Source organism: Erithacus rubecula (genome assembly GCF_903797595.1).
Source record: "Erithacus rubecula genome assembly, chromosome: 2".
Classification (NCBI taxonomy): domain Eukaryota; kingdom Metazoa; phylum Chordata; class Aves; order Passeriformes; family Muscicapidae; genus Erithacus; species Erithacus rubecula.
This window is the reverse complement of record NC_136685.1, coordinates 27,586,685-27,604,653: the sequence shown is the minus strand read 5'-3', so window position 1 is coordinate 27,604,653 and position 17,969 is coordinate 27,586,685. Positions and strand designations below refer to the sequence as shown.

Here is a 17,969-nt window from a genome sequence, read left to right as displayed (position 1 = left end):
TTATATACTGTAATTGACTATTATGTTTAGATGTCTGGTTTTACTCTTTGGTACAGTGTCTCTTATTTGACCTAACACTTCTATACAAAAAATTGTCTAAAAATAAGTCCTGTAATCAGTTGTTTCGGTGGTATGTCAAGAATTAATTAATTGTTTTATATAAATTAATGTACATAAACTATGTTAACTGCTTTAAAGGCTCTTTTGATATGTTTTGATTCATATTCCAGACTTTGAGCCCACAGTTTATTTCAAGACTAAGCCCTCTCTTGGCTGTAGTTTGTCTTTGTTTTCCTTTGCTATCCTCAATACATTGTTTGCTTGATAAGTTGCAGGTACCTAAAATAGTAGCCCTTGAATAATTTAACTCTTCTACTAACCCAGGGGATTAAAACTTTGTCCAGGACAGCCTTGAACTTCATCAGCCTGAAGGGAAATGCAGCCCTGAAAATGAGCTAATACAGCTTCTGTTCAGACCTGTGACACATCACATGAGATGACTCATCTTTCTGTCCTTCATTCTATATATTGTTATCTTGAAGGACTAAGGTGTCCTTTTCCCACACTGATGTGAGCCTTACTTGCATAATCATCTTACTATTAGCATCTTCTGTATTCAGGGAAGGACCTTAGGCAGCCTTTTTCACTAGAGCAAACTTGATGTTCAAGTATGTAGTTCACATTTTCAAAACCAGCAAAACTATATGTCACTGAGAGTTGTATTTTTCTTTGTAGAAACTTAGACTAAGCTTTAAAGCTCTGGATTTAATTTCTTAACTATTTCATAGAGTGAGTACTTGATCTCTTAATTGATGTGTTGTTAGCTGTTTGATAAACAGGGGGAAAACTCAGATGTTGAAATCTAATTACTTCTAAACTCAGGTTTGTAAAATTGCTTGGGCACATTGTCATGGTAATCTCTTATGTACTTCTGCATACTGGCACTGGCTAGATGTTTTTTGGTTTCCAGAGATGAACCTCAGATAAATGAGGAAGCAGGCTGCAATTTACAATTATGTCCCTTAAATCCTTAAATTTTATATTTATGCTACTAGCTAACCTGAGTAAGGTCTTTCAGGTCAGGATGGGCCCAATACTATTTAATCCTCATAAATGATGTGGGTAATGGGGTTGAGTAATCATATAGTTTGGAAAACATATCAAACTGGGAGAAGTAGATAAAACAGAAAAAAGAGCCACCATACAGGCATTGAAAGATGGGAAGATTGGGCCAACAAGAATGACATCAGATTTAGAAGATATTCAGGTAGTTTCTTGCAATGGCTTAATTCCAAGCAACAGTGCTTGGGTCTGATCAGCTGGGAGATGGTTCTGCTGGAAATGACCTGGAAATCCTGGTGGGCAGCAAGCTGAGCATGATCCAGCAGTGTGCTTTGCAGCAGAAAGTGTCCAGGGCCTGCCTGACAAGAGTGCAGGCATTTTGTACTTGTCCCTTCCAAAGCCATACCTGGAAATTCTGTCCTGGTTTTGGTCCCCTAATTTATGAAACAGGTAAAAAATAGAGACTCTAGTGAAGGCTTGTGGACAAGATTACCAAGTTGTAGAGAGCAACCCATAAATAAAAGCTAAAGGAATTTTTTGTTTGGCCTAGAGAAGAGAATTGTGGGGTAGTTCTTTTTACAGAATCACACAGCTAGGTTGGAAAGGTCCATCAAGATCAAGTCCAGCCTATGCCCTAACGTTAATGTGTCAACTAGACCATAGCACCAAGTGCCACATCCAGTCTTTCCTTAAACACCTCCAGGAATGGTCCCTCTGCCACTTCCCTGGGCTGCCCATTCCAAGGCCTCATCACCTCTTCTCTGAAGAATTTCTTCCTTATGTCCAACCTAAACCTTCCCTGTGGCAGTTTAAGATGATGTCCTCTTGTCCTGTCACTGGTGGCCTGGGAAGAGAGACCAATCTCCACCTGGCTGCAGCTTTCTTTCAGGGAGCTGTAGAGAGGGATAAAGTCCCCCTGAGCCTCCTTTTCTCCAGGCTGAACAACCCCAGCTCCCTCAGATGCTCCTCACAGGACTTGTGCTCCAGACCCTTCACCAGCCTTGTTGCCCTTCCCCAGACTTGCTCCAGCACCTCAACATCCCTCCTAGACTGGGGGCCCAGAACTGGACACAGCTCTCAAGGTGTGGCCTCAGCAGTGCTGAGCAGAGGGACAATCCCTGCCCTGCTCCTGCTGGCCACACCATTCCTGACACGGGCCAGGGGCCATTGGCCTTCTTGGCCCCCTGGCACACGCTGCTCATGCCCAGCTGGCTGCCCATCAGTACCCCCAGGGCCCTTTCTGCCTGGCTGCTGTCCAGCCACTGTCCCCAGCCTGTAGCACTGCAGGGCTTTGTTGTGGCCAAAGTGCAGGACCTGGAACTTGATGTTGTAAAACCTCATACCCTTGGATTTGGCTGTTGATCCAGCCTGTCCAGGTCTTTCTGCAGAGCCCTCCTGCCCTTCAGCAGATCAACACTCCCCCTCAACTTGGTGTCATCTACAAATTTGCTAATGGTAGACTCAATCCCCTCATGCAGATCATCAATAAAGGCATTAAACAGGACTGGGGACAACACAAATCCCTGGGGAACACCACAGGTGATTGGCTGCCAACTGGGTGCAACACTGTTTGCCACCACTCTCTGGGCCTGGCCATCCATCTAGTTTTTAACCCAGCAAAGAGTGCTCCTGTCCATGCCACAGTTTGCTGGCTTTTCCAAGAGAATGTTGTAGGATGTGGTGTTGAAGGCTTTCCTGAAGTTCAGAGAGACAATGTCTGCAGCCTCATGTAGATGGCAAAGCAGCTCAGTAGTCTCAAAGGAGATAGTCTAAAGGGAGAGCTGACATACATTGTTACAGTTGTCAAGTCCAGGCTAAGTTATGCCATATTCAAAAATACCATCAAAAAATAAATAGTGCCTTGCTATAGGTTACATGCATGAGACTTTAGTATGTCAAAGTAGGTGTCTAAGCAGGTTGAATTGTCTCTTGTGTACAGAAAAGTCATGATATGACAGCATGTATGGTGACATTTTTAGCACACTAGCTTTGTGTTAATTATATTCTCACTAGGAAATGTAAAGCTGTGCTTGAAGGAGGGAGTGATATTTCTGTAGCTATCTAGAAAACTGCTCTTCAAACTTGTGGAAATACTTAAAAGATTTGTAGACATTGCCCTTAGGGACATGGTTTACTGGTGGACTTTGCAGTGTTAGGTTACTGGTTGAGCTGGATAATCTTTGAGGTCTTTTTTCAACCTAAACAAATCTCTGAAGGTAGCAAGTGCTCAGACATCAAAGACTTGAGTAAAATTGTGTGTTTATTGCTGAGGGAGAAAAGAACCTTCCTGCTGAGCTCTGCACCAAAAAACAACATATGATCCACAATAAACAAACTGCAGGCTTATGGCCAATGGGCTAAATTTTCTGGAGAAGCTTCTGATCTTGGCCTTGATCTGTGAGAATCATAGAGTAACAGAGAAAGTAGTGCCATTTTCTTGTTGTTTACCTTGCCTCAGCTATGTTTCTTTTTATGTTAGTGGAAAGCTTTTGGACCTTGCATTAGAAAAATCTGTGTGTAGAGTTGATGTAGAAGCTGGCAAAACACTTTGAATGACATAGAGTTTATAATGAGGAATAAATTCCAACAAAATTTATGAATGTGAACGGGTATCTAGGCAGTCTTGGAATGTAAATTCAGTTGTTCACATAACTTTTGCTGCCTTTTTGCTGCAGAATTTTGGTTTTAGTAAATTAGGTACTTTCAACCAAATTTTGTTTTAAAAGCAACTTAAAAACTACTGACTGCAAATAAATTGTGTGTACTTTGCTTCTGAATCTGCTAATGTTCAATATCTAGAAATTTCTGTGTTGCGTAAAATGTTGATTTTGATCTAAAGTGGGAAAATTAAGGTTTCTGGAAGCTATAAGATTAAAAAATACCAAGGGTTAGTTTGATACATCATCAATTTGCTGTGCTTATATGAAGTCTTAATATGTGTCTGGTCAAGAGACACATTAAAGTACTGCTGGAATTTGCATAGTATGTTCATGCATTGCTCAAAAGGGGAAAGGAATTGGTTACTTTAGTAAGAATATACAGATAGGGTGAAAAAAACACCCAGTAGTGATACCTCATTGCTACAATGTAATGCAGCCTTATCAAATGAAAATATATGGCAGAAAAATTAAGTATATATGTTTCCTTTTTATTGAAGGCTTATGGCATGTCAGCTCTGCCTCTCAACTTGATTAAGGGAACTACCAGCGCATCTTATGAGCGTTTAGAGAACACTGAAGATATTGAAGAAGTGGAACAACATTTATTGAGGATTAAATCAAAGGTATGATCTTCACTGTTCTCACTTTGTTAATGATTTTTGTTTCCCTTGCTTACTAGTGCACGGTCCTGCTGAAGAGTCTTTGTTCCAGAAAGAAGAGCAAGCCAGAAATTAATAGCTTGCAGTTATTTGAGTTACTTTGAAACACATGTGGTCACTTGTGTAGCAGTGATTAAATTCTTTGTCCTGCAGTAGTTACTTGTGTCTAGCTAATAAGTGTTAACAGAGCTCAAACTTCTCTAGGCCTGCTGGGATGGAAGAGATGCTTTGTAGATATTAACCTCAGTCTGCTATGAGAAATGGCATCCAGTTTGTGGATTTATTCAATGCAGTGTAGTTAACACTGGATACATGCCACATAGAGCTGTCATGATTTACATTCATCAAAATATTAATCATCTTTATGAATAAATAACAGCTCCAGATATTCTTGCTTCCCAGTTAATGAACCTTGCTGTTATAAATAATTTCTTTGTGGAAAACATATATATGGAGAGCTGTTCTGAGTCCTAAATATCCCTAGAATGTGAACACCATTTGTAAACCCATGATGGTTTTGCAGCTGATGGGGATGCTGTGCCTCATAATACTAAGACACTTTTAACAATCTCTTGAGTGCAAGCCAAAGGAGGGTAAGATATCTTTACATACAAGATGATAAGGGAACTCTCCCACCTCTTTTTTTCAACCCATTTTCAGGTAATGGCTTGACCAGTGTTTTCAGAGTCTTGATTGAGAGAAGTGGCATTGAGGTGCCTTGCTTGCATCCTGACAGTCCATCTGTGCTGTTGTGCACTCTGTGATAGTAGACCTCAGAGATGTTGAAGCAGTTCCAACAGTCTTCCCTTGATACTTGGCTTACCTCTACATGGTGTGGGCACCTTCAGTGTTCTAGATATTTTGTTGAATAAAGAAACTGAAAAAGTAGTCTGTTTAAATTATCATGTTTTAGTTTTGCACAAAGTATTACAGCACCAAAGTCATCCCTTACTGAAATCAAGATGAGAAAAAATGAGAAATTTGTGACAAATGGATTGTTACTTATTACAGAAGATCTTGTTGGATTGTGATAATTTGATGCAGCTGGTGAATGGATTATTGTCAGGATTCTTCCCCATTCTCTAATGGGAAATTATAGTTCTTCAGTTATATGTGCATTCAGTTGTGAAGAAGTGTTACTGAGTGTACTAAACAGTTAAAACTAGAAGTATGAAGGTATGCTACTGAGATATGTAGTGTGTTCTTATATTATTAGTACATTTGGTAGGTTTATTTTATTAGTCTTAAATAATTGAAGCTTGAATTTGCAGATTGGGAGCTTGAGCTGTTGTCAGAAAGTCCTTTTTAAGTCAGAGGTGCTATATAGGGTATAGTACAAGTGTTCCTATTAAAAGTACATTGTAATCTCCAATTTAACTGTTATGTATGCCTATATTGTGGTCTTAGTCTTGTTAACAAATTTATTTAACTTTTTTTTGGCTTCACTGTTATGAAGTGTTATATTGTTTGCTGGAAGGATCCTTTAAAACAAGAGAAAATTAAGGAATTTCAAAACTTTAAAATATAATTTTACTGTATTTCCTACTGTAAAAGAATCTTTATCCAAGTATGACTTTGGAATACACTAGCATCAATGTTAGAAACAATTTTGGTTCAGCTACCTAATGCTCGTTTTGTTGCTTTGGCTTATAGCAAATGACTGAGCTGTATGGATGTGCTACTCACTTTAAATACTGAGCAGGAACCACTGGACTCTGCTGTAGAGGCTCAAAATTAAAATAGATTCTTAAACATAATAATCAAACAAACAATCTAGTACACTCAACTAATTCTTTGGGTGATGCTACCTCTTATCTGAACCATATTTCTTGCTCAAGAAACATGGCTTACTCATAGCTGAGTATCTAGGGGAATGTTGGAAAGAAAATAAATGCTGAGCTGGATACATAGGCTTATTCATGAAATTTAGTGGGAAGTGACCTGAAAATCACCATGTTCAATCCTCCACACAAAATATGGACTTCTTTCAGGTTAGATCATGCTATTCAGATCATGGCTGTGCTTTTAAACCATTTTTAGCCATAGAGTTTATCCACCTTGTTAAAATTTTTGGACATGTTCATTGAGAAAAGTGGTTTCTGCTACGTAATAGGAATTCCTTTGTTACAGCTTGTGACTTCCGTGCTTCATCCTCTTGATATTCATAGGAATTATACATGCATGAATTATATACTACAAATCCATTAGAGTTGTTGTAAATAATTTAAGTATCTATCAAGTCAGTTTTCTTGATTTGATGACTCTTGATCTTTTGCACTCTTTGTAACCAGTGCAGAGATGGTCGTCCTCTGTCATCAAGGGATAGACGGACTTTACACCAGCTAGAAGAGAGATTGAGGACACTTCGAAGGAGAGAGAGGCATCTGGAGTCTATTGAGAAAAGCTGGTGGACAAAAGCTTGTGAAGCTATTCGACCTCTAAAGGTAAAACTTACCACTTTTTGATACTTAAATTGAAATAACTTCCAACTTCCTTTTTCCCACATAAATTACAGGTCAAGTTAATTACCACTCTGAATATCAACTGCTTTTCTTATTTACTCCAGTACTACACAGTGATAGTCCTATAGTGAATTCTGAGCTGTTGGAAAACCTTTTACTTTGCCTCAACTCTAAGATTAAAAATGAACAAATTGTAGCTGATCTGCTTTAATGCTTCTACCGTAGAAAATCTGAATATTTGCTTTTTTATCCAGTGTATGAAAATTGCAAGGAAGAATTCTATAGCTGTCAGTTAGCTTAGGTTAATCTGAATTACGTGTATCTAGCAGAAATTAGAGACATTTTGATAATATATGCATTTGGAGCAAGCATCTTGCCAAAGAATTACTTGATAAATAGTAAGCTAGCTGAATAGAACTTAATGTCATGATACTTAACCAATGCAAAGGAGATAGTTACTGGGGCAAAGCTTTGATCTTAGGACTTTGATTTTCAGTAGATACCTGGTTTTGAAAACTAGTACTTCTATCAACAGTATTGCCATATAAAGTATTTCTTGCCCAGGTAGATATAGAAAGAAAATTCAGCATTATTTTCAACTGTAGGCTGCTTTTGGGAAAGCTGGGATGAGGCAGGTGGGTTGTAAACAATTTTTTCTGTCACTGCTGTTAATGCTTAGTGCTGAAGGTGATGGGCTGAAATTGCAGCTGAACAAAAGCTTTCAGTGTGCAATTTTTAGTGGTGTTGTCTTGCTATGATACATTACGAATATAGACTGAGCCCTTTCATTGAAAGGACAAATACCCCTAACTATTCATGTTAATAGTTTGGAGGTTTCCTTTTGGTCTAAAAAATACATAATACAATTTTTGTATTAGTATTAAGTTTTTGTAACTTTTCACATAAAGCTCAAATTTGAGAAATATGTTGGCCATATATTTTGTCTCTGGGACTTTACAACTTCTCTTCTCTGGCTGTGCATTAGTTACTCACAGCTTATTACCTACAATCTGGATGGTATTTCAGTGTCTTCCTTTTTCTTTTTTTTTTTTTTTTTGTGGTTTGAAAGCTTTGTATTCTCTCAGTAAGTGTGACAGTCACTGTGAGTTGACTCATGAATCACAGACTAAAGCAGAGTTGCAGGTGGATAATTTTTCCTGACAGACTTTTCTTAGACTATGGTTGTGCTATGAAGCATGTCAGACAACTTGTTTGCTTTGACTAGTGCTGTCCTGTGAAGTGGTAATGTCTATTACTTAATTGCATGTTAACTCTTGCAGAACTGTTTTGCTCTTGCTTGAAGAGCATTTGGGAAGTCTCTGCAGATATATAACTTGTCAGTTGGTCAATTGGGCTTTAAGAAAAGGTGAAAATCTGTTCAATATCCACATGTAGTGCTTCTATTCAATGTAGAAGTGCAGAAAGTATCTTGCAGCTTTGCTTACTGTTTTACAACATTTTCACCTTCAGTGCCTTTTATTTGGATATTACTGTTCAAATATGTCTGCTTCTCAGACTTCAAGAAAAATTCCATTTCTTGTGAAGCAAGTACTAGATAGAGAATCCTTTTTCTGCTTTGTATTTGGGATAGTTAATTTTTGGGAGTTGCAGGCTCTTATTGAGACTAACAGAACAGAATGTGTTCAGGAATTGCTTTTCAAGGTCTTTTGGTCTCTTACAGTGTTAGCTTATTGTCTACATTCAAACTTACCATATTGTCTTTGTATAGTGTCCTCAAGTGTTCTTGTTGTAATTGTTTTATTACTGCTAAGTATCTATTAACCTGTGATTTGTTGTTAAACAAAGGCAAAACTTTTTTTCTTGAAGTGGATATCCTCATTTGATTTTTTTTTTTTTTTTTTTTTACTCAAAGCTAAATCAAAGATGAAGCTGTTAGTTTTTCAATTCAGTCAAAAGCTGCATATCTTAAGATCCCAGGGAATTGACTGTTGACCAACATGGGGTTGTTGAGTAATGTTGAATTAGTCAAATTTATTTCTATGAAATGTAACATAGGCTTCTTTTTTGTGGTTTCTTTATGGTTTCCATTTGATATTCTCAGCAACAAGAGAAATGTGTATACTGTGAGTTTTAAATCTTTTAGGAAAAGCAAACTCCAGAGTAAACATACATAAACATTCAATATGTGAACAAAACTATAGGATATGAAACATGGACGTCTTCTCAACAATAATAAATTGGCAGTATTGCATCTGTATTTTCATGGTGTACTTCACAGTTGTTTGGAACAAACTGGAGATGCCTAAGGTAATATAAGAAAATCAAATGCTCTGTTTTGAGAGCTGCATGAACAGAGATCCTCATTCTTTCTTTCCAAGGCTCAACTCCTTTTGCCCTGACTCTGGAGTGGAATAGAAAGGAATAGGGAGTTATCAACCATCCATAACACCTCTACACTGCTGTTACTTCCTCTTCACACTTTGTTTCTGTTCCAGTGTGAGTGGACTCCATGAACTGTAGTTCCTGTCAGAAGCACATGTGGGATCTCTGAAGGCTGCAGCCTCCTTTAGAAAATATCATATTATTCTGATGTGAGATTCTCTATGGGCTAAGTGTGGTTATCTGTTCCAGGCCTCTTAACAGGCTGGGATAGAAATGTCTGCTCCATGCTCTGGAGCAATACCTCTTTTGCTGAGCTAGACCCCTGTCTACAGGGTGAATATTAACAATTTTTGGAAGTTATTTTTGAGGCTTTTTGAACAAATACCAACTGTTTGTGGATCATTTCTGCTCAGAGTAAATTAAGTCTGAAATTCCACAGTTATCTTAGTAACACTTCAGATGAAATAGGTTAGCTTGACTGATCTAGTAACTGGGATAGGAGGCAAACCCCTAACCCTGACATGTCTCAATGTTAAATGTCACTTCAGAAGGCAGGCATATTCCAGAGGAGATACAAATACCTGTCTAGTGGCCACAGCTGGCTGAAGATAGTGAAGAATTAATGAGATTCAGACTCGTGGCCTCAATTGATTTTGAATATCTATTTCTCATACAGCTAATACCTACTTAGGAGTTTGCTGTGGAGACATAAAGTCTTAGCACATTTAATTATGTGGAAATGCAAAACTTAGTATTTACCTTGGTATTGATCTCTAAACCTATATCTAGCAAGACCTACATAATTTGAGTTGTTTTGTAAGTGGTGTTCTAATATTGGGCTAGAGTATGCAGATGGAAGTTTATCTTCAGAATGTAATAAACAGTAGTAGTATTATATCTGAGTTTCTTAATGAGCAGCTGTAATAAGGTTCTTAACCTTTTCATGATGGTTGTGTGCCAAGTTTTGAAAACTGTGCAACTCCCACATTCATGTGGAAGACCATGCATTGTGTTCCTGCATATAGAATTTTGAAATAACTCTGTCTAGGTCTCTGGTCTAGCAATCTGAAAATTTGGCAAGCTGTTTTGGGAAGTTCGGTGCACTTGTCTGATTGTATTCCATGACTAGGGTTTTCAGGAAAATATAGTGAAACTGTTGGAACTCTAACTGGATAGGTTTCCTGTCTGGGCTCTTCTGTGTATTGTCGCCTAAACTCCCCAGGAAAAAGATGGTGAAGGAGAAAACCTGTCAGAAGGAAGGAGAATAACTAGCTAATAACCCACAAAATCTGTAGGGAGGTTTCTGGTTGAGACAGCTTGGAGAATCAGTTCTTGGCTCCAGTGCTCCATTTGGTAGGCCATAATAAAAACACTTAGTGTTACAATGAAGACATGGCATTTGGACTTGGTTGAGTTTTTCATCACTCCCAAGTGATGTGGTCACTGTGTTTCAGAATAGTGCTACAGGAGGAAGCTTTACTCAGGTAGGGTGAGATGCTGTTTGTAAGTTGTGCATAGGTTGCCTCCTGTTGGAAGGTGAGCACACAGGTGGGGTGTTCAAGGTACCAGTCTCCAAGTTCTTTAATTAAACCTAAATGCATGTACATAGTTAAGGTTTTCCACATAATATTGAGAATACAGGTTGTGAATTCTGCTAAATGGTATGTTCATTAAATGTAATGTGTCATCTCTCACTGTCACTTTTGACATTGGGATAGATTTGTGTATTACACTAGAGCATGTGATGTAATTGACAAACTGTTTAAAAGGTTAAAAATTTTGTGAGCACTTCTCTCAAGTATTTGCCAAAAAGTTAGTTTCAAGTGTATTTGAGCTCAGAAGTGCTCCAAGATCATTAGTTTGTTGTTGAAACCAAGGCAAGTGTTCACTTGTTGCATCAACTGCCAACAGAGTTTAATTGTTTCATATTTTTGCTTGTAGATTGTGTGGGGTGTATTCTTCATCATTGTGGCATTACTCTTCACTGTCTCTCTGTTCTTGTCAAAGTAAGTACATTTCAGCATTTTCCTTGACCACTTAAACTACCTGGCTTCTGCTCTAATATAAAAGTTTGGGTGGTTTGTCTCAGCCCCCTTCTTTTCAATGTTATATTTCTGGTAACAGAGTTGCACTTCTTATTATACTATATATTGAAATGGAGCAAAATGTACCAAAAAAACTTGAAAGAACATGTTTCAGGTGGAAAACAGTTCTCATTCAGCAGAGAATTTAAGCATATATGTTCAAGAAGTTTAATTCAGATTATAGAAGTATTCTGCTTGCTTGAATGAATCTTTGGCTGGGTAACAGGTGCTTAAAATCTTGCAGTAGATGACATATTTAATCTGTTTTGATGTGCATTACATTGGAATGGTTTCATGGTGTCAAAAGCAACATAGCCAGCTGCAAATCTCATAGATTTCAATGTGAATTCACACTAACCTGAGGTCTCAAATGTTGGCGTTTTTGATCTTTCAGAATGGGAAAGTAAACTTTGACCCAAACTAGGGAAAAGCAAAAATGCTGAGGAGATGCAGAGATCAATATATCTTTCACAGAACAAGTGAAGTGCAGTGGGTGTGGTAAAGCAAAGCATGTGTCTATATAGATGCTAGACTGCTGTTATCTCTGGGATTAGTTCAGTTAGTTTTATTTTCTTCTGGGCTGCCCTTTTAAATTAAACATGAAGATAAAGCTCTGGGAGAATCACAGTACTTAAAACACTCTTTGTAATTACTGCAGTTTGGACAAAGCTCTGCATTCGGCTGGCTTCGACTCAGGATTTATAATTCTAGGAACTAATCTGACCAATCCATTGAATATGCTGTTACCAGTTCTTCAAAGAGTAAGTAAAGAAGTGGTGATATACATATGTAATGATGCTCTTCTCTTTTCTTTTAAACTTCTCCCCAATTAATTAATTGTCTAAATGTATGTTCAGTAAAAGCAAGGCAAATTCCTTATTAAATTTTAGTTATTAGCTACTGATATGGAAAACTTAGGTGATTGGAATCTAGTTTGGGGAAGGAAGGTGGTGCTTGAAACTGATTTTGATGTGATGAAAATACAGTGGCAACAGCGAATGACAGCAGTTGTATTTACTATGGAATAAAAGCAATTTTATCCCATGTTCTGCATATATTCTAGTTGGTGTACTGGATAGCTTAGACCTTTTTAGTGAAGTAAATGCAATTTTTCACTTTTTAGTATATTGCACATTGAAAAATAGGCTACACTGGATATGTTATAGTAAGGCATTAGTCTTGGAAGCAAACCCAATGTAAAAACATATATCAGTTAGCTTTAGTACAGTTGGAAGGCAACAAGTAGACATACAAATTTGAATTTGTCATGAGCAAACTGAGGAAAAAAAAAAGCTTTAATATTAAGCTAGTGTTTTATTCCTGCCCAGCTGAGTTATTCCTATGTTCTTTGTATAATGGGTCAGCACAATGCACTGCTTCCCCATGGCTTTTAAAACTATTGAACATCTAAGCTTGTAGTTCACTGAGAAATAGTGTTCAGCAGCAATATTATCTCAACCTTTTATTAATGTAAATATAAAAATCATGTTTTGTGTGCAAATACAATTTGAAAAATAGTCACAAATATGTAATCCTAAAGTAGTTGCCACTGTGGACTTGTCCTTCTGTGGGCATATTTAAAATAATTATTTATTTCTTTAAAAATGTATAGCACTTCAAAATTAAGGCAAATTAATAAAGATGTTTAGTGCTTTCCCAAACAAATTGTCTAAGTTCTATTAGCAGCAAGCTATGTTAGCTATATTTGGAGTCAGCCATGTACAATTTTTGAATAGGACTCTGACTACCTCAGATATAAGCTATAGAAATAGAAGCTGCTTGCTTAGAGTGGGAGAAGAGCTTTTTTTCCTTGTCTTTTTAACTGCTTGTGTTCTTGTTTTAGGTTTTTCCACTTGATTATATTCTTATCACAACCATTGTTATGTACTTTATCTTCACTTCAATGGCAGGGATTCGAAATATGGGAATATGGTTCTTCTGGACAAGGGTAAATATAACTTAAGAGTTTAGTTTCAAATACTGAGATATTTAACAAATATGTGCTCTTGAATATATTAGTATTTTTGTATTGCTTCATAAATATGGGATGTTGCCAATAGCATTGTATTTATGCCTAATGAACGTTAAAAGCCTGTTGTACAATTTGCACTGCTTTTGGAAGGTGTTTCATTTTGCCAAGCTATGAGACTTTGTTGCTCAAACTAAAACATCAATTTTGATGACTTGGCAGAGTTAGCCTGACTTCAAGTGTTTAATCAGTGTCCCTTTGGCTTCTGACTTCTCTAAGTAAAGCCATATGATTGGTATATTTGAAGTTTTGGTCACCTTTGTGACATGCAGTCAGAGGTTCTTGAATTACCATCTGCATGACAAGCATGTTTAGCTTCATAAGAGAGAAAACAGTGTAATTGTGATAGAACTATCTAAATATTCTGCAAATAAAACATTACTGTATACAAGCAGCTTTATATCCCATGGCATGGCATTCATGCCTCTAGTACGTGGTTAAATATTTCCTTGCTAATGTGCCTACTTTCCCTTTAAAATTGTCACCTTTTTATGTGGTGACACTCCAAAATTGTGAACAGTGGCCATCAGTCTTTGCAATGAATTGAGATTAGCTGTTGGTTTTGGTGCTGTCATTTCCCCATCAGCTGCCAGCTTCTTTACCCTAACATGATACTCAGGTTGAACCCTTGGGAATTAGTTGAGTGGTGTCTACAGGGCAGCAAGCAGGGATTATGTTGTTCCTGGCAGTGTTAAATGGACAAGATGCCACCATATGGTGTGCCATTTTACAGACTCTGGGAATGCTCTCATAGATCCAGCCTCTGTTTCTAGATCTGCTTACAGGTATAGTGATAGATGACACCTCACTTTGACCAAAGGACACAGTATTCTTGGATAAACCAGTGCACAGTTTGTTATAGGTGACAGGGAATTTAAATCTTGCTACTAAATGCCAGGGTATAAATGTTTTGGGCCATTAATGCAAATAGAACTTAATTTGGTTAAATAGCTGTGCTTTGAAATTTAGGTAAATACCCCTGAAAGCCTGCTTTGAACCACTGGAATTAAGTTGCCAGAAGATAATTTTAGCAACCTTCCACTTCTGGCAGTAGAATTAAAACTTATTTGAGCAAAAGAGGTTTTTTGAATGCGTTCAGAAAAAAAAGATACTTCATTGTGTTAATATTTGTTTTTCTGATTTTAGCTTTATAAAATCAGACGAGGAAAAACTCGACCTCAAGCACTCTTATTTCTCTGTATGATACTTCTGTTGATAGTTCTTCATACAAGCTACATGATTTACAGTCTTGCACCACAATATGTTATGTATGGAAGCCAGAAATACCTGGTACAGGTGAGATGCATTTTTGTTTAAATTTTGTTTTCTGCATTCAAACGTACGTTTTAGAGAAATTTTGAAAGTCTGACACATTTTCAGTTTTTGAAGAGACTTTGGTAGGCAGTCTTTTAAATACTAGTTGGTCTCTTGATAATACACAAGCCAGAAACTGACTGTACTATATATTACACAACTTAATTTCTGGGTCATCTCAAGACTTTGTGAAACTGAGGTTTGTTTTAGTACTTCTGATATGACAGTTATTAGCTTCCACTAGATATTGTTCTGGTTGCTGAGTGACTGCTAGGAGGATTTTTTTGAATGTGTAAGGCTGTGTACAGAATGAAATCAATATTGTTCCACAGTTTCATTTGTTTATGTGCGTATTTATGAAGAATGACAAAGATAACTTGGTACAGTAGAAAAACAATAAACTGAGTGGAGCTAAGTGTGTCCAGATTTGTCACATTCCAGGCACTTTGGACTGTCCAACTTCACAAAACTCCATGCAGTTCTTCCACTGTAAATTCTTCTACAGAATTCAACAGTAAAAATTTAATCTCTGGTTTTGGTGGTTTTTTGTTTATTTGTTTTGGGGGGTTTTTTGGGTTTATTTTTGTTTTGTTTTTTTGTTTTGTTTTGTTTTTGGTTTTTTTTGGTTTTTGTTTTTTTTTTGTTTGGGTTTTTTTGCATATTTCAATGTTTTGGATTTTTCGAGTATTTCATCTTCTCTACCTAAAGAATTAAATTATTATATTGCATGTTAGTTTGAGTGGCAGCCTGCATGTTTATGGGGAAGTTCAAAGTTACATATCAGAAACATCTTGAGAGGTTTCATGGACAGCTGTTTATTAAGGCCTGATATCTTACAGGGGTAGACTTAATTAGATCTGGTCTTGCAGGTGTGGACAGTTAACCAGATTGCTTATTCAGGCACAGTGAAGTCAAGATCCTTTGGTGTGCTTTTTGATGCTTAAGTTTCACAATGACAAAAGAGTTGAGCTAGAGTGGTCAAAAGAGAGGATTTAAATGAGATTGAGGTGATTGGATGCTGCTTTGAGCAACTAGAATATCCCTCATTCTCTAGGAGGATGTTCCTGTGGGAGGAGAGCACACCTGCTTTACAAATGAAACACTTGCTGACTTCCTTTGGTTGCAACTATTTAGTAAATTTTATAACTTATTACTATAAATACTCTTAGTTTAAACAGTGGATACAGAATACTTGGGCAAAAGGATTAGAAGGAGAAATTGAAATTGGAGTACTGTTAAATAGGCTGGAGAAGGATTGCTCAACTTGGTGTGGTAGGATTGTCACTGCAGGAAGTGGAGGTCTCAGTAAATGCTACTTTACTGCTGTCTTTACATTTGGATTATCTGGTAATGGGCAATTGGTCATCCTGATATCAATCCAAGCACAGTAATAGAATCACTGTATGGGATTTGAATATTTGGTATATAGGAAGTGCAATGCATTTTGTTAGATTTTATGCTAAATATAACTAACATAAAATAAACATGCCTAGGTGTGTATAAAATGGCTCAGCTTGTCAGAATTAGGGTAGTAGCATCATGAAACTTAGGTGAAAATTAAGGTGCATTTACATAGAACTTCTGGCATGGTTGCTTACTGTTTATGTGGCCTAGAGCATCATATAGCTGTATCTGAATTAGTTATGAGCTCATGTCCCTGCAAAAGACAGTTTAGGTTTTTTTATGTTGTAGAATGATTGTATGGCTCCAATTACAATGCAGAACCAATGTGGGTGTAAGAGTAGGAGAACAATTGCATTAAGGGTCCTAGTGAATTAGTCTTTAAGCTTTGCAGTGACCTGAGTAGGGAGTCTTTTGTGATAAAGTTTGTGGATAGCATGGAAGATTTGGAGAGAAAAACAAGTAATAAAGGCTGTAGCTAGCAGTTTGTTTTGCTTTATCAATAAAATAAAATGTGTGTATATTAAGGGAGGCAGATGGATTGAGACTTCACAAACTTGTGTGTTAGCTGTTTATCACAAGAAGTATCTGAAGATAAATACATAATTTCTGAGGGGAAAAAAGGTCAAAAGAATAGAGCACAGCAGTAGGAAGGCTCTTGTAATTCTTGCAGCTATTACAATATAATCCTGGTCAGCACTGCAAGAAGGATTAGCTGGAATGGTTGAGTAGAGCTGTAATTTCTGTTTAAAGGATTAAAAAATGTCCTGGTTGAGATAGCCATCTTGGGTCTTCAGCTTATGTCTCATTTCAAAGAGCTGTGTTTAAAGTATTTAATCTAATTGGAGTAGAAACTGGTTTTATTGTGAAAATAACGTGAGACATAAAGAATATGCTGGTAAATTGCATCTGGGCTTCTCTGGCATACCAAATAAATACAAGGTTTTCTGAAAACATCCTCTCAAAGAGTATTTCAGAATGTACCAGAAACCTTTTCTGTGTCTGACTACCTTGGGAACTGGATGTTAAATTTTGATATTTTGAAGTGAGGAGAGATGGAGTCTGGAAATGAAGAGAAGCAAGATATTTTTCTGTGGATGTAGCAATGAAGAGGTTCTCGAGTTACGAATTTATGATTACGGATTTTGGACTGTGCAAGAGCATAACCAGGAGCAGGGCAAGACATAACAAACTTCAGATGAGAACCCTATGCACCAGCTCACTTTGACAGTCCAGGTTTTCATTACACTACAGTTGATTTCATTATTTAGAATAACACTGTTAGTAACCAATAGTGTGCAGTAACCAGGCAATAAATGAGCATTATTACAGGAAAGCTTAGTGGATGGGTGGGCTGATAAGCATGTGTATGACAGTCTGATGGCTTATAGACTGTAAAAGGAGTAATTCCCTCTCTGCTTTGCTCTACAGTAATTCCAAATCTAGTAATGTGTCAAACTAATTTGTTATCACAATCTATAGTAATGCATGGGGTAGGTTAGTTTCCTGTTTGAGTCTGGAACTGTTTCCTTTGGAGGTTGTTGTTCTTTGGAAGAACTTTCAGTTTAAAAGTGCTGGTGACTTTTCCTTTTAACTGAATATGTGTATAAAAGTGGAGCTTTTGTGAGGCAATTAACATTAACTAGACCTGGGCTACTTGCTTTATTAACTCTGAGCACTGTTGTGTTCAAAGTATGTGACCCCAATTCATCAAAAAGTGTCTTCAGCTGTGGGTCTGTAGGAAACCTTTGAAAATTTCTTCTGGATATTTTGCCCATACCAACTGAGCTTGGTTTCACCTCTTGAAGCACTTTGTCCTATCTGTTAATCAGCAATGAGTCTTTTCATAACCTTTCAGAAAGACAGAATTATATCCACATCCAGGCCACCTTCTTAGCTTTCTAGCAAAAGCAAAACTTTGCCCATACTTGAGGTACAATTCCTATTTCTGTTCA

The 17,969-nt window shown here is 37.2% G+C and overlaps 1 protein-coding gene across 2 annotated transcripts in view; it reads left to right on the top strand.

Moving 5' to 3' along the window:
• The window catches only part of LMBRD1 (LMBR1 domain containing 1), a 62,720-nt gene that overhangs the window by 33,583 nt on the left and 11,168 nt on the right, over positions 1 to 17,969 (top strand). For both annotated transcript variants that reach the window (XM_079332262.1, XM_079332261.1), the window contains exons 8-13: positions 4,220 to 4,345; positions 6,673 to 6,825; positions 11,128 to 11,192; positions 11,929 to 12,031; positions 13,114 to 13,218; positions 14,446 to 14,595. In XM_079332262.1, the coding sequence (XP_079188388.1) occupies positions 4,220 to 4,345; positions 6,673 to 6,825; positions 11,128 to 11,192; positions 11,929 to 12,031; positions 13,114 to 13,218; positions 14,446 to 14,595 (702 nt within the window). The remainder of the gene's footprint in view (positions 1 to 4,219; positions 4,346 to 6,672; positions 6,826 to 11,127; positions 11,193 to 11,928; positions 12,032 to 13,113; positions 13,219 to 14,445; positions 14,596 to 17,969) is intronic.